General features: G+C 44.0%; 1 protein-coding gene across 1 annotated transcript; it reads right to left on the reverse strand.

The window, feature by feature from the left end:
- Positions 1-1,465: 1,465 nt before the first annotated feature.
- On the reverse strand, positions 1,466-16,920 carry RAB39B (RAB39B, member RAS oncogene family). The gene is made up of 2 exons (XM_083722569.1): positions 15,327-16,920; positions 1,466-8,239 (listed from the first exon to the last, which is right to left on the reverse strand). The coding sequence occupies exons 1-2, from the start codon at positions 15,539-15,541 to the stop codon at positions 7,813-7,815; spliced, it is 642 nt and encodes a 213-aa protein (XP_083578695.1). The 5' UTR covers positions 15,542-16,920; the 3' UTR covers positions 1,466-7,812.
- Positions 16,921-17,614: the final 694 nt, after the last annotated feature.

Raw genomic sequence — 17,614 nt, forward strand, 5'->3', positions numbered from 1 at the left:
ATCTCTGCCTGTGAATGTCTCCCTTTATTTCCCAAATGTTTCTGGTTATTCCACAGTGGCCTAACACTGCTACTCAGTATACCCAATAACTCTTGATTGTGTCTAGCCATGATGCAGCATGAAGGACTGAGAAGAGCTGTGGTGCCTTTGAAAGAGCTGAGAGCCCTTTACTATCCTAGGCATGATTTGTAGCCAGAACTGCTGTATGGTAGCAATAATCCCACCTCATTATACAGCTCAGCCAGTTGAAAGCCCACTGTAAAAATGCTTCAGAATGGGTCTGAGTAAAGACGGTCTGAGAGCTGGTCACTTCCTGGATGGGAAATCTCCTCACATACCCTATCTTGAGCTCCACAAAATAAAGTTGGGATATATAGTATATTTGTGTATGTATATGTGTGTGGCAAGCACCCTCTTAGGCGACGATAGTCTAGAGAACGACGATAGTCTAGAGTAATTCCTTTTCTAAGACTGTGCTTCAGCAAGTTGCTGTAACACCAAACTACAACTCTCATCACCCCTGGCCAATGCCCTTACTAGCTGGGGTTGCTGGAAGTTTGAGTCAAGCAACATCTGAAGAGCACCATAGTTGACTGCCTGTTTTAAACCCATGATCTTGCAGGGATGTATCTGGCTAAGACTGGAACATGTCCAATGTCTGTCCACCATCCATCATCCACTTGGTAGCATTGCTGCACAGATGGACACTTTTTTGGTTCCTAAGAATACCATGCTATAGGACGTCCTCTTTAATCCTCACCTTCACCAGCTGTGACCAGGGCCAGGATTAAGGGGTCTGTGTACAAAGTGCCTTCTGGTTCCTTTTATCCAATTGTGTTTCTGCTCTGAGCTGTACCAGGCCTACTGAGTCTAACCACCATTTGTCTGTCCTGCGGTTCTTCCAATACAGCATTGCTCTGAGACATTGTGGAAAGCTAGGGAGATCCTGCCACCGCATACCCTAGCTTTATTTCCCACAAGGCCCATTAGTGTTCCTGTGTCAGTTGGGTGTTAAAAGCAAGAAGCCTTTTTTTAATGAGAGGGGGGCAGCTAGAGTGTGGCAACAGGCACTACAAGGATGCACTGCAAGGATGTTGACTCCCAACATTTCTGATAGGATGTACATTTGTCAGCAAATGTTTTCCATGGCTAGATTTTCAAAAGTTTAACTGCAGCTTGCAGAAATGACATTGCAGAAGTGCAGCAGTCTAATCTACCAGCAATTCCTAGGTCATAATTTGCTTGATTTCAGTTAAAATGTCAGCTGTGTGCAATACAGGAATTAGCAACTTTCCTGTAGTTCACAATGCATTGCCTTGGCAGTGATTCAAATGGACTGTTTCCCATCCTGGCTCTATAGAATAATTTGTTCATTGTGGATTTGTACAAGAATACCAGTTTGAAAATGCCCAGGATAGTGGGAGACAGACCTTGTTCATATCTGCACCTTAAAAACACCAGTGGATTCTGTTAAAACAGTGCATATGTTTATTATTAATCTACTCTGTACTGGGTTTTTTACCACCATGGTTGCTGTATACAGATGTTTAATGGGGTGGGGTGGGGAACAGCAGAGGAAATAAAAACACGAATTTTCCTTTACAAGTTTTGAATGTCACATAATCACATTAACCATTTTGCTAGATACAAGCATAGTTTTCATTCACACACAGCTAAATACAGCGGGAGGTTTTTTTGTCACATTTCATTACAGTGCATATAACAGAAAGCTAGGGAAAGTGTACAGTATAATTTTAATCTGGAGGTACTGAGAGATTTTTATTTATTTTTTAATCCAGCATGCAGACTGAGATTGTGAGTTTACCAACAGGCTTACTTTTATTTTGTCTGTCTTTGCCAGAGAGTGAAAATGAAAGAAAATGCCTTTTTTTAAAGTATTAGCCTCCAGTGTATCTTGCAGTAGTCAAAATGCTAAAACAAGTCAAGAAAAAGATGAGGTTTTTCATTTTACAAAGTCAAACCCTACTTCTATTTGTACAGGAGGAAGTCCCCCTCCCCAGATGATCATTTATATAAGTTGCCTAAAAATATAAGGCATTAGAAAGAGATTACATCATGAATTTCGATCAGAATTATTGTACGTTTAAAGGTCTTCAATCAAATTTCCTATACATTTTACTTTCTTTTGTAACTCTAATGCAGTATACATTATAAATCAAAGAGTCCAAACATGACCAAACTTTATTCCCTCTATGTATTTAAAATGTATTTATTGAGGCAGGCAGCAGTTGAACTATATCTATTATGGTAAAAAAAAACAGCAAATGCACTGGGGGAAAATGAAATTTGCCAGTATGCTAGTCTATGGATCCTGACGTAAAACGATGCTGGAATTCTTCATGCTAGTTGCTTTCTTTTGGATTCAACTGTATTTTTGCAGCTAAGAGGGAGGGCAGTCCAAAAAAATTTAGAGCCAAAAATCAGCATATAAATGTTTTATAAATAGAGAATTGTAGCAAATGTTGGTCCTACTCAGAGCAGGTCCCTTAATTTACATGGGTCCATTGTGAGTAATATTGTTTATTATGCAGAATGTTTAATTCTGAATTCATTTTTAAAGCCAACTTGAAACATACCTGAATCTGAGGTAAAAATCAATACTTGGCAAATTAATGACAATGCAGAAATAAATCTATAACTTTTCCTGGTGTATTTATTTGCTGTTAAAAATGTTTTCTCACTACACTAGAATGACTTTGGATAAATAAAGAGTAAGATTAATTAGAAAATTAATTGATTAGTAAGATTTTTTTATCATGACCCTTACAGAGATAAAAAATGTCTTAAAAGGTTTGAAGCCATGAAGGGAAATAGTATTTGAGTGCTTTTTGAGGGTTGGGTAGAACTGAAATGTATCCAATGCTGATTTGCTCATGGAACCTAAATTTTAATACATTAAGGTTGCAGTCCTAAACACACCAGGGAGAGAGTCGCGAAGAATGCAATTGGCCTTGCTTCTTAGTAGCCACACTAAGGTTTGTACCATCAGTACGTGAAGGAGAGAGGTCATTCTTGGCATACAGAAGCCCTTATGCTTTTACTGTCTCTGGTTAAAGGGATTTTAGGAGAGCCCCCTTTCTACGACTTCAGAAAGCTGGTACCAATCCAAATAAACATGTTGTCAACATAATGGATTCAGTGGAATGACCCAAATCCAGAGTAAGTTAAATGTGCTGCTCTGAACTCAATAGGACGATAGGTTTCTGAAGAGGCTCTCCTGTGAGCCTTAGCAAAGTGAGTAGGAGCTTTTAAAAAATAATAAGGGGAAAAGACACACTCCCGGAAAACAAGCTTATATCCCAGCCAGATAAAGACTCCGGGAGTTGCCGGACAGCATTTTAAACATCCTCCCTTCCTTTGAGGCTCTTCTAAAGCCCCTTTGAAATCTTGCTGAAGCCATCCAAAACTCATTGAGGTTATCTAAAACTATTTGAGGCTAATTACAACGCTCCGAGTTTCCTTCTCAATCTACAGATATTCCATTCTATTGCCAAAACTTTAACATCATCGTCCTTCAAGAGACATGGGTGGCAGAAACTCCAGTTCTGGAAGGTTTTTATGCTTATGCAATTAGGGCTATCCTGGGCAGAAGCCCAGGAAGTCTAAAAGGGGGGCTTCACATCTTGATTTCTCAGTGTCTAAATGCCATCTGTAAAGAGCTGCCCTCCCTAGACCAACTAGCAATGGCCTTACTTATATCATGGGGAAGAAGTGTTATTTATAAATGTTTATATTCCTCCAACTAGCTTAAATAATGACATCGATAGCAAGTGGAAAAGATTAGAAACCTTTGTTAAGTTGCTGATTTCGGATTATCCAGGGCCAAGGTCCTGCCGGTGGGTGATCTAAACACAAGGCTAGGGCCAGATGACTTCAGTTTAGCAACCAAATACAGGTGCAAAATCGGGTTTCCCAAGACGTCTAGCCCAGAAGACCACGAGATCCTGAGGCTATCTAAGGACCAATATTCAAACTATGCTGGCACCTGCCTTTTCAAATTTTCCAGGACAAGTGCCGTTGTGACTTATTTATGCCTTGTTAATTTATGCCGGTCCTTGAATATCATGGCTAACTTTCTTTGGATTTGAGCCAATACATTTGCATTAAGTATGTTGTGTAGAATTTACATAAGAATGTAAGGAGAGCCCTGTTGGATCAGGCCAAAGGCCCAATCTAGTCATTGATTGCCTTATCCTCCATTGATAAGTCTTCTCCCCTTTAGAAGCCATCCAAAGAGTGGCCACTACAATGTCTTGTGAGAACGAATTCCATAGTTTTAACTATGCGCGGGTTGAAGATGTACTATCTTTTCCCTTTCCTGATTCTTCCAAGATTTTAACAGCTAGCATATGAATTAGTCCTGTGCAGCATATTTATGAAGTTAAAAAGGATAAATTATTTTGCTGTACTAAAAATAAATAAATCACAAAGATAAAGTCAAGGTAAGTGATAAAAGTTGCAAGGAGCTGCACACTTAAGATGCTAGGCATATCTGGGTTTTTTAGAATTGAAAATAGGAACCACCAAGACTTTGGTTAAAGAAGAAGAAACAGCAACACCATCTTATTTGGGTTATAAATAGTATGAAAGACCACAATATTATCATACAAAAAAGGGAAACTTGTGTTCTAAGATGAAAAGTTTGAAAATGAACCTGCCTGGAATGAAATGAACATGGCAATTTAGCAATCTAAAATAAAATATATATTCAATTCAATTCAGTTATGGTAGGACAGAAAATGGGAAGTTTTAAATTAGACTTGGTTACAATGTTTATGATATAACTTCAGTATTAACTGATACTGGTTTTTTCTAGAGGGCTGCAACATAAGTCAATTGCTTAGATTAATTGATTATGAAAGCTTTTTGATCAACTAAAAAGGAGCCCCTAATTAATTGGGTAGTCATTTAATCTTACAATAATTTCTAATGCAAGCTCTTCTATAGATGGAAAGTGCCATTTCAGAAGAACCATGATGCCTGCTGTCCATTCTCTAAAACTGCTATACATTATATCTAAAACAAGGATATGGACATCTTTGGGCTTCCACATGTTGTTGGACCACAACTTCCACCATCCCTGACCAACATATGGAGGGCCACAGGTCCCTCATCCCTGCTCTAGTCTAAAACATTTATGGCATATTCACTGAGCTAAGTTTCTCCCATTCACTATCAGGGTCAGTTCTAAGTTTAGATCATCAACTGTGATCATTGGCCATGCTGGCTGATCCAATGAAATTTGGGGTCCAACAGCATGTAGAGAGCCACAGGTTACCCCACCCCGAACTAAAAAGAATGTATGCTTTTTTCTTTAGAAAACTTTAGAAACTTGTAATTGAAACAGCACAGAGTTCTGCGACACTTTAAAAAGTGACATTCTTTCATTCATTCTTTAAGGTGTCACAAGATACACTGCTGTTTTTGCAGTAACAGCATTTAAGCAAGGCATCTCTAGAAATCCATGCAATAAAAATTCATAAAATTGACTAAAACAACTTTATTTGGGTGACAACCCCAGTTTTCTTCCACCCTAGAGTTTGCTAGGGTATTAACTTCAAAACTCTTTTGATATCTGGGTTCAACCCTAATGTCAAGCCCAGAAAAATATAATAATTTTCCTTTGATTTTGTCTGTGGCTCCCTTCCCTCACTGATTGCATTCTTGCTTTGTAATATCTGTATGGGTTGGGCCAAACATTTCTCCTTAACTCCAATGGAAGTGGAAGTCAGGATGAACTAGATTAATTGGGGATTGTTTTTAGCTATTTTTTGACTCAAGATTAAATGCTGTTCATATCCCTTTGCTGTTGCAAGTCTGCAAAAGCCTGGCTGGCAGTGAATGTCATGTGACTATTTGTGTAATTATTATCATCACATGACGAGAAGCAAAATATTATATGGGCTAATGTATATAAAAGTAGATGAGGGCTAGTTTGAAAAACGTCACCCCTCCAAAAATGTGTGCCTGTGTGTGTGCACACACACACACTTGATGGGGAGGGCTTTTTCAAACTGCCCCTCGTCCACTTTTTCTCCCTGTCTCAAGGTGGATATTAGTGGTGTTTATTACAAAGCTAGTTACCCAATTAATTATTGAAAATAAAGACATCGGTATTAGCATTACCCCTAATATGACCTTTGTTGTGCCAAACTTAAAATTCTGTTTCCAGTTCAAACTCACCTGCATCTTTACAAAGTAATGATGTGGGCGGTTCTCTTAAAAGGATCTTCTGTAAGTATAAAGTGTGGAAACGCATGTGAAGGTATAGATTAATTTCATTCAAAATAATAATACAACGTTCTTCCCCAACCTGGTGCTCTCCAGATGTTCTCTCTCTCTCTCTCTCTCTCTCTCTCTCTCTCTCTCTCTCTCTCCCCTCCCCCTTCCTGCTTCCAGGCTTATTCCATCTTAATATCTATCTAGACCATTACACACATTAAGCTTCCTTTCTTTGCACATATGTATATCACTGTGTATCTTGCCAACACATTAGTTTCTTCCTAGGTATTCAGGGTGGCTGTTATTGCTTACCTTAATTCATTTGGACTGCTTGCTTTCTTAATTCAGAACTCAACAAGTTTACCCTGAAACAAAGGCCCACTTGAAGCTTTGTAGGCCAGCATTTTATCCAGTTCTACTTTCAAAGTAAAAGCGTTCCTTCTTGTGCTTCTGACCGCTTTCCTGTGGGTTTCCTAACCATACACCCTCGTCCTTAGTTCTCTCTCTCCTGCTGTTCAGCTTCACCTTCAGATAGTCCTTTTGAACTTGTTTTCAAAAAAAATTCACCCCACAAAACAAAACAAAGAACACCCCACTTCCCGCTCTTTGGGAAAAGTCTGTGCTCTCCATTTTGATGAGTCCTGCTTCCGTCCCCAGCCTTATTTGCAAGAAGTTTGTATTTTAAATGACCCAAAATTGCCCACTGCAGCTTGCTACTGGTGAGAAGGCTGCATCCCTCTCTGAATTAGGATAAAATAATTTCCCATTTAAGAAATACAGTATGACTGCATATGGCTGAGAATTTCACCATTGCTGATAACAGATTTTACAGCAAATTCAGAAGTGGGGAGCATTTCCAGTTCAATAACTGAAGAAGTAGCACAAACGTTTGGTCTGTCAAATTACTGGAATTGGAACCACCAAGTCTGGCTTGATCAGGAAAACACCAGTCTGTGTTCTATTCATTGCACCACATTTTAACAGTTCTATTCATTGCACTGCATTTTAACAAGAGTGATCTAACACTTCCCCCTTTCCTTTTAAAGAGAGTTGGATTATACTGCAGCAATATTGTAGGCATGAAAGCCTTCGCCCCTTCTGCAAAATATGCTTTCCTCTTTGTGTTAACCATCAAGTTCTCATAAAAAGAATGGCAACTATGTTATGTTTTAATCTTCCTAAAAATATATAATAATAAGCCAAGATTTCTATCTCTCCTCCTCCTCTGAATATGTTTCATATTAATAGGCTTCAACACAAAGCACTGAATGACAGATTTATTTAAAACAGGGTTTGTAAAATTCCCTGATATTTACTACCCCTATCGGATCTTTTCTGCTCTTAACGTTACCCCATCTCCTACAATATAAGCATGCATCTGGGTTCATTCCTACATAACAGGGGGTTACAGCCCTTCACGATTCTATTCTTCAGAGGTTCAAAGCACCAGGCATTGGTACTTGCCATACTACTGTCACATTCTCTTCTGTCACACGACAAGTTTGTATAGCAGGGTATGTTTTGGTTAGTAAAGTTCAGCAATAATCTCTCCTTGCTTTCATTAAGCAATTAGCACAGACATCTCCTGTCTGATTTCACCACCTCTTCCGAGGAGTGGACTACGTTTGGGACAAACCCACTCTTCACCCCTTCCCAGCCCTCCTGGATAGTAATTTCGCCTCTCTTAACAAGCTCATATATGTCTCGAGTCAGGTCGGTGAAAGCTTTCTCCACATTAATGGCATCCCGGGCGGAGGTTTCAATGTACTTCATGCCATAAGCAAGGGCCAGTTTTTCAGCCTCGTGCCGGGTGACTTGCCGCTGAGTGTCTAGGTCGCATTTGTGGCCCACCAAAACGAACACGATCTGGTAAGGCTGGACGTGCGCTTTGGTCTCTTCTAGCCACTCGTGAACATTCTGGAAGGACCTGCGGTTTGTAATGTCAAAGAGGAGCAGACCGCCAACTGAGTTCCTGTAGTAGGCTTTGGTAATTGATCTGGAAGAGAGCAGCAGCCCAAGGAAGGAAATGAGAATCATTTTCAAGAGGAAAACACTGGTGGCAAAGGCTGGTTTCGTGCACCTGAAATAGCCAGTTAGGTGCAAATCCACCCAGAACACAGCCCTTTTGTGCTACACAGCAAAATAAGGGGGTTTGTACAAGACAACACAAAGATTCTCTACCCCACCATCTTTTTCTCTTACACAGTCTGCAAAGTTGTTTGTCTGTGCATTATGAATCTGGACACCTCTTAAGATATTATGTCCCAAAGTTGCATGGTGGTTGCTAAGACCAAGGAGCAGGTTTTCTATGTTTGAATACAATATAGAATCAAGAAGACTTACTGAACCTTTCAGAACTGTACTGATTTAAAAAATAATAATTTAAGAGCAACACAGGGTTTGCGGTGGCTAGTACTTCTATCTTTCAATGGACAGTCTAGAAATTGATTCTAGAAAGTGGCTGGATTCCACTCCAATGTCACTGTTGCCATAAGACATTGGAAAATGTGACTGTTTCATTCCCTCTATAAACACTTTTTTTGTTTTACTTTTCATCTGTCCCAAGCCTGCTCTGCACAGGCCACATCTACTATTTTGCAAAGTAAAAAATATCCCAGATTTTCCTAAGTAGCAGTTTCCTCATTTATAAAATCTCAGCTAAACAGGTGATGAGAAAAAGGACCAGTAATCGCTGATCAATTTCAAACCAGCAACGCCCCAAATAAGGTGTACAATTGGGGGGTATACCCTCACTACAGAAATAGGACCATTTGCTTGGGTACCATGTGGGCTGTAACATACAATGTATGTTGGGCTGGAGGAAAGAGAAGAAATGGATGTATGGAAGCAATTTATATGTGTTTGAAGAATCACACGGTAACTCTGTCTTGGGCTATACCGCTCCAAGTTGCAGGTATGAAGCTGTATATCTTAATGCTGCTCTGTTGTTGCTGTTGTTTTATTTTATTATTAATTGAACTTCTATACCTCCCTTCATCCAAGGATCAGAGATTGGTTTACAGTAGACAAACACAAATATTCACACCATAGTAACAAACAATAAACCCCCTGTTGTGGTTTAAAAGGCCACATTAACTAGCGAAAGGTCTAATTACTCAATGCCCACTCCATATACCGTTATATTTCCCTTTTCCCTGATATACTAGATTTCTACATGTGAGGGAACTTCTGGCTTTTATTTACTTGTGTTGGGGGTGCAATATTGTTAACTACATTCCACCCACCCTCCAAGGAGCAGAAAAAAATAAAAATGAATCTTGCCCTCTGCTTTATCCTCATTAACAACCTTGTGAGGTAAGTTAGGCTAGGAGACTGTGACAGACTCAAGGTGACCCAGGGAGTGGAGATGTGAAGCCTGGTGCTCCAAAACCTAAGCCCACTACCTCATGTTGGCCCCATGTTCAAACATGCCAACCCCCACATGCAATCTGAAATGGTGCAGCCCAGCAAAAATTTAGGGACATAAGAAGCTGCTGCCTTATATCATGGCTGACCACCGGTCCACCTGCCTTAGTATAGTTCACACTGAGTGGCAGTTCCTCTTCAAGGTTTCAAGCAAGAGTCTTTCTCCAGCCCTACCTAGACATTGAACCGGGGACCTTCTGCATGAGATGCAGATACCTTTGTCACTAGATTCCACCATAGGCCTAAACAGGACAATGAAGTCTCGGTGTTTCTCCCAACAGGTTGTGCTTCCACTAAACTGATGGGCCAAGAGTCTGCTCGTTCAAGTCATCCTCAAAATATATGGAGAGACTAGAGTCATTTGGAGGTATTTGTAAAGCAAAACTCTTGACAATGCATACCCCTCCACCCGCCTCACTGCAGGTGGTATACAGAGGTTGGCTAGGTTTTAGGAATTGGCAAGTGAATGGTGTATATAGAACACTCAATAGACTCCTAGGTTCCACACATCTCTATGAATCTAAGGAGATGTCCAAAGGTGCCCTTTTGCATGCAGAAATTGTATTCTGGTCAGGGAAGCATTGCTTTTCATGAGCCTTCCATAACCTAGAGCTTTCTGGATGTTACTACACTTCAGCTCCCAATAGCCCCAGCCATCATGGCCAATGGTGAGTGATGATGGGAGCTGTAGTCTCAACAGTGCTTGAAGGGCACCGGGGGGTGAGGGGGGAATGGAGCAGAAAGCTCCTTATGTTCTTATTTTTTCATTTAGTACGCAAATAGTTTGTGAAACCTGCTGCCGAATGACGGGGTGATGGCTTTAAGCAAAGCAATGGTTTTCAACCAGTGTGCCGTGGGGTGCCTTGAATGATGGTCAGGGATGCCCCAGGCAAAACTGGCCTCTTTCCTTCCCTCTGATGCCTAACTAACTACCAGCCAGTTGCTAATCTCCCTTTCCTGGGCAAGGTTCTGGAGTGAATGATCACAGACCAGATCCAGATGCTTTTGGAATAAGATGATTTTCTGGATCCATTTCAATCGGTGTTTAGGCCTGGTTTTGGCACAGAAACTGCTTTGGTCGCCTTGTATGATGACCTCTGTTGAGAGAGAGAGAGAGAAGGGAAACATGTCTCTTCTTGACCTCTCAGTGGCTTTCGATACCATTGAAAATGGTATCCTTCTGGAGTGACTATCTGAACTAGGGGTGGGTGGCACCGCTTTGCGGTGGTTCCAGTCCTACTTGGATGGTCGTTCCCAGAGGGTGTTGCTTGGGGAATGCTTTTCAACCCAGTGGAACCATCAATGTGGGGTTCCTCAGGGCTCAGTCCTATCCTCAACATTGTTGAGGATGAAACTGCTGGGTGGGGTTATCTGGAGGTTCGGAGTATGTTGTCAACAGTATGCTGATGACACTCAGCTCTATTACTTCTTTACATCTTCAGGTGAGGCAGCAGAAGTGCTTGCCTCGGTAATGGACTGGATGAGATCCAACAAACTGAAGCTCAATCCAGATAAGACTGAGGCACTGCTAGTGAGTGGTTTCCTAGACCAGATGGGTGGGAATTTGCCTGCTCTTGATGGGGTTACACTTCCTCTGAAGGAACAGGTTCGTAGCTTTGGGGTCCTCCTAGATCCTTTGCTGTCACTCAAGGCTCAAGTGGCCTCAGTAGACCGGAGTGCCTTCCATCAGCTTCATCTGGTGGCTCAGTTACACCCCTATCTGGGCAGGGATAGTCTAACTACTGTTGTCTATGCTCTGGTAACCTCAGGGTTAGATTATTGCAATGTGTTATATGTAGGGCTGCCTCTGAAGATAGTTCGGAAACTTCAGCTAGTACAGAATTCAGACGGTTTGAACATATTATGCCGATCCTGGTCCAACTGCACTGGCTACCAATTAGTTTCATGGGCCCAATTAAAAGTGCTGGTTTTGACCTATAAAGCCTTAAATGACTCAGGACTGCAATACCTCAAGGACTGCCTCTTTCCATATGAACCTACCTGGACCCTGAGATCATCTTCTGAGACCCTCCTTTGTGTGCCCCCTCCTCGAGAGGCCCGGAGGGTGGCAATATGAGCAGAGGCCTTCTCTGCAGTGGCTCCCCATCTGTAGAATGCTCTCCCCTGGGAAGTTCACCTTCGTTATACACCTTTAGGTGCCAGGCAAAAACATTCCTTTTTAACCAGGCCTTTGGTTGATCTGATTGACATCCTATGCCCTTTTAAAATGTGGCTCTTTTTTGGGGGGGGTGTTGGTTTTATTTTGATTATATATATTATGCATTTTATGTTGATCTTGTTCTGTTAACCACCCTGAGACCTCTGGGCATAGGGCAGTATATAAATTCAAATAATAATAATAATAATACCCTCTCGTGTCTCTGCCTCCCCAAGGCTTGCACAGCTGTTTGTCGCAGCAGCCCTGGCTACAAGCTCCCCAGGTGAACAGTGCCTCTGAGGCTGGCCAGGGGATGCTGGTTGCCAGGAGCTGAGGTGGCCTCGGAGTAAGCAAGCGAGTGGGTGAGGGAGCCCAGGCAGCCAGTCCACCAACCCTTGCTGTTGGGAATGGACAGGTACGTCCCAGGCCCCTGTGGGGCAGTGTGAGGAGGCACCTCTCTTTGGGACAGGGAGGGGCAGCAGCAGCTTCCCGGGGGACTCCCAATGAGATGGGAGAGAAGAGGAGGCTGAGGGGACACTCTACAATGGAGGGTGTTCCAAAAAGCATGAGAAGCAATTTTCAGGCATTCTGCCACCTCTTCACCTCACCCACTCTAAGCATCAGACTTGCTAATCTTCAGACAGATTGGACAGGTTATCTATTTTATAGATTTTTATATATATATATATATATATATATATATATATATATATATATATATCTGTCAGTTTCCCCGCTCTCTGTCCCCATTCTTCTTTATAAGCTTTCTCTGACCTGTACTATTTCTCCCCCAGGCTGTTTTCTATATTTCATCCCAACCGGGGGGGGGGGGGGGCAACTTGAATAAAATATAGGGGGCAGGTAAGTGCCAACCCACATAATTGATCACATGACACGGCACCTCCCATTTGAATGGCAATGCCCACCATCTTTGTGAAGTGCCAGCACCCTTAAATATTTCATTGGGTGGGTGTGTGAAGGGACCTTGGCCCCTAGGAGTTAGCTCCTATCCTATGATCCCAACAGAAATGAATGACGAATGAACCAAACAAAATAAATAAAAATATGTTTCTGAACTCATTTTCTTGAATTTCCATCTGTTTCCATAACTAAAGTGAATTGGAAGAATGGGACTTGTTTTTTCATTAAAAAAAAAAGAATTCAACCCTTGGTGATCCTAAATGGAAACAGTCTAATTAAGCATCCTGCAGCGTAATCGCTAGTGAAACAAAACCATTCTTTCTCATGTAGCAACTGGAGATTGGCTTCATCCTTGTCCAAATGTAGCTCATGTGTAGAGGGCAAGCAAAATTCCTAAATTCCTCCTCTAGGCCATGCCAGAAATGGAGGGGAAGCATGCAAGCCTGTGAAAGGTTTGTTCCCAGCATAATAAATAGCTTATCACAATGTCTGAATACAGCAGCGTTACAAAGTCACAAGATTTATTAAGCTGAAGGTTTATTAGTTTTGTGGGCACTAAAAACTCGACACTGGAGGCCAATGTGCTGTTCAAATCCCCACACAGCCATGAAACTCATTGCGTAACTTTGGGCTAATCATTCTCTCAGGCTAGCCTACCTTGTTGGGTTGATGGGTGAATAAAATGGATGAGCGGACAGAACTGGCTTAGAACTCCTTGGAGGAAATGTGGGATACAAATGTAATAAAGAATTACGGAACTTTTCCGCATATAAGACTAGGTGTTTTTTGTTTTTTTTTACTAAAAAACTAATGTTAAAAAGGGGGGTAGTCCTAGACACAAGGGCAATCTCCCCCCATTTTCTTAATTTTGTGTCCCCAAAAATAGGGGGCATCTTATACACGGGGGCGTGTTATACATGGAAAAATACAGTAGCTTGCTTTCACCTAAGAGAATGGAGACACCAAGTATACAGAAGCAATTATACATCCACACCCAGGTTTATTGGGGAGGGGGCGTGGAAGAATGAGATGGTGCACAGTTTCCTTCCTTCCTTTATGTAGGGTCAGAAATGGGTGGAGAAGTGCTATTTTAGTGAGAGAGGGTTGCTTTGTCCCTCATAAACACATTTTTCAATCATGGGGCAGGATAAAGGACAGGAGGGGCATCTGCTGACTGGGCAACATTTAGTCTGCAAATCACATGTTGCTCCCTCAAGCCAGTTTGGTGTTTGGCTGCCTGCTCTTGACATAGCTCTGAGATTCAGCATCCAGGAACATAGCTTAACATTTTATAGTTCTTGTGGTTAGTTATGGAGAAAGATTTGGAAATGTGTTGGCCAAATAGTTTAGCAAGGGTGTTGTGGGGAGGAAAGCGACCACAATCCACAAAGTCCTCATGGTGACACAATTTCTGAAGTCGTTATATCCTCAAGGCCTTGTTCAATGAGTAGCTCATGTATGTGCATATCAGGTGCAGGAAACCTTTGGCCCTCCAGAACTTGCTGAACGACAAGTCCCATCACCCCCCTCCACTGGCTGATGGGAGCTGTAGTTCAGTGACAGCTGGAAAGCCAAATGTTCCTCACACCTGGTGTCTATTAAGAATGGACCTAGATGTTTTTACAGGCATGTGGTACAGTACTCTCAAGGGAGGGGGCTGTACCACTTGGGAAGATACGGAGAAGGAAATCTTCTATTTGAAGGCACCACTGCATCAAAGCTCCTTGACGCATGTGGAAAGCCTGCATATGAGATCCCCAGTGGCCTGGTTTTCTTCTCTCTTTACATTAGGAGACCCTTACTTGGGCAGGTGGGACAGGGAAGCCCGACCCTGAGAAATTGTTAAGGCCAGAGTCTCTTTCTTCCTGTCCAAGATGGTTGTTTGTGGCCTACAAATCTGCACTGTGGGAAAGTTTTCTTGAATAAATCTAGTACAAAACCTCTGCAGTATCAGCCCAGACATGGAGGATGGAGAGGGAAGGGAAGGGCTGGGTGGGAAGCTCAGCAGCAGAGCTACCAGAAAACCCCAGGCTCTGCAGGTAGGGCTGGGGAGACCCCTGCCTGAAACCTTGGAGAACCACTGCCAGTCAGTGTGGAGAACATGGAGCCAAATGGACCAATATTCTTTGAGAGGAGGGGCGCTCCTCAGCAGCCTTTGTTGTGCTTCTGGCTCCCTTCAGGATTCAATGAACAGCTGTTAGGAGGATAGGGGTGAGGGAGGGGAGGAAGCTGGGTGTTGTTGTGTGACCTGCTGTGAGATCCCACTTGGAACCCGGACCCCACCCACCCCAAGGCCCCCCACCCGCAGCAAGGTGTCTCTTCTTCCCTCCTACTCTGGCTCCTCCATCTTCAACGACAAAGCAAAATCAAACCGCCACCCAGCCGTCCGGGTCTTCCACCATCCTTCACAATGAAGGCTGTTCTGCAGAAGAGCAAAGATGTTTATGATGGTGGCGCCGAGTAAAAGGGGCAGAACTCGGGACGCAGTTGCAGCCGACCTGCCACTCGCCCTCCATCCGTACACGACACCCCCCCCCCCAGCCCCCAAGCCCCATCCTCAAAAGTGGCTCCTCCTCACCTGAATCTCTCCTGTCCGGCGGTGTCCCAGATCTGCAGCTTGATCCTTTTGCCTGGTTCGATTTCCACCAAGCGGGAGAAGAAATCCACACCCACGGTGGGGTCGGAGACTTGGGCGAAGCGCCCTTCGGTGAAGCGGCGGATGAGGCAGGATTTGCCCACGGTGGAGTCCCCGATGACGATCAGGCGGAACTGGTAGAGCCAAATGGCCTCCATGCTCCACCTTCCCCAGGCGGGGTAGCTCCGGAGCCGGCGCTTGGTGGTGGTGGTGTCGGTGCCGCCGCCGCTGCGTCTTCGCCCTCGGAGAGACCAACCACGCGGATGCCGGAGGCGCAGCGTCTTCCGTCGAGGCGCACAAGCCTGGCGCAGGGAAGCAGGAGCGAGCCTAATACAAGCCTTTCATGCCCGACCCAGGAGGGTCCCCCGCCACCTCTAGCAACTCGAGGCTGCGCTCCCGGCGGCCCGCAAGGCGGATGGGGCGCCGCGTTGGAGAGCGAGGACTGGTTGGGGAGCGCGCCGGCGCGCACGCACCGGCCACTGGGCGGCGTTCCTCTTCCGTCCCCTTTTGCGGCTTCTTCTCGTCTCCTGGGAGAGCGAGCGAGCAGGGGAGAAAAAGGGGGAAGCGACGCGGTCCTTGTCGCAGGAGGTCTTCTCTGGAGGAGGAGGAGGAGGAGGAGGAGGAAGAGGGGCAGGTCCTACAGAACGTGGCCGCGTGGGAGTAGACTCCTAGGCTGGTGCTGCCGGTGTTCTACACACACACACACACACACACACACACACACACTTCACAAATGTTCCCGCTGAAAGTGGACGGAAAGGTCAGGGGGTCTGAGACTCCTCACCTAAGCGCCTTCTCTCCCCTTCCCTCGAGCCAAAGCAGCACATTTCTTTTTAAAGCAAGACAATAACAACGCATCCTTTCTGACCGTCAGCCCGTCACACCGCTCAGCCGAAGAGCCGCCCCTCTCATTTTTGCCAAGGAAGGGGTCTTGCCGTTTGCAAGGACAGAAAACGCGCGCGCGCGCGCCCCTCCTCTTTTTCAAGCCCCTGGCTTCGGCGGTGGTGGGTTGCTGTTCTTGTTTAGTTCTTGGTTTTTTTGTTTTTACCCCAAGCCCCCACAAAAGGCTGTCAGCAAGACGACCTCCCGGCTGCTGTCTCAGCGCTCCCCCAGGGATCCACCAGGCAACCGGTCCTTGGAGAGCTGCAGGAGGAAGGCTCTTAGGAATATTGTCCTCAAACAAGGCTCCATTCTCCACCTAAGGAAGGCCGGATGCTCCAAGCCCGTCCGGGCCTTCTTACGAGGCAGAGGGGAGCGAAGGACCTGGCAGGGGAGTTACCTTGAAGCTTTCCGTCGGAAATATGTCAGGAGGAAGGAGGGATGCTTCTCAAGGACATCTGGTTAGCACCAGGTGGGTTTCGTTTGCCTCCAAGAGAATAGAGAACATCCACCTTCCTGTTTGCGTTATGCCCCCCCCCCCCCGGAAAAAAAAGATACCCAGCGCTTCAAAGATGGAGGGGCAGCGAAGGGGAGAGATGCAGGCGAGATCACAGAACTGATGAAATGGCAGCAGCATCAGCACCAAACAGTCTGACTCATCATTGGCATCAGCAGCTTACTGTACTGCCCAGAAGAGAGGAGCCTGCAGGATATTGTTGGTTACCACATTGCTTAGAAGTGAAGCGCCCTTAAAATAATAAAACTCAGACAACCTCTCCCAACAAAGAATAAGATCTCTATAAAAACAAAACACCCCCCCCCCCCAATTTGCTAGCAGATCAGCTCCGGAGAATCAAGAGTCACGGAGAGCAAAGCAGAGGTTGAGACTGGCAACTATGCCCGGTGTAGAATTAATAATAATTGAGTGACTAAACCACGCACTGCCCGCTCAAGATAGGAATAGTATGCAGTTCAATGGCGCTGGGCTGTAAGACACAAACCATTCTGCCGGCCACTTTTATGGCTGAATTTACTTGAGAGGGCTGTGCTGCACGTTGCACTGCGAGATAGGTAAGAATAATACTAAAAAAAAATCCATACCAGATACAAATAAAACAACAAAAACCAATGTCCACAACAAATTAGCAAAACGAGCAATAAGCCCTCAACAGCACAGCCTCTGTACTTCCCCACCCCCAATAAATTGGTCCCATTCAATTCACTCCCAAGTAAATGGGCATAGGATTGCAGACTAGAACTTTAATGCAGATTAAACATAGCCATTAAAAATGGCTGGTAAATAAAAATATAGATTGTAATCCTGTAGGCAAAGGACTGTGTTACCATTTTGT

This window comes from Podarcis gaigeae, assembly GCF_964106915.1.
Source record: "Podarcis gaigeae genome assembly, chromosome: Z".
NCBI classification, from domain to species: Eukaryota; Metazoa; Chordata; class Lepidosauria; order Squamata; family Lacertidae; genus Podarcis; species Podarcis gaigeae.

Excerpts from the sequence above, each read along its gene's own strand:
- RAB39B (XM_083722569.1), bottom strand. The coding sequence starts at position 15,541 with ATGGAGGCCATTTGGCTCTACCAGTTCCGCCTGATCGTCATCGGGGAC. Across the intron at positions 8,240-15,326 it reads GCCGGACAGGAGAGATTCAG|ATCAATTACCAAAGCCTACT; the intron begins GTGAGGAGGAGC and ends GCTCTCTTCCAG.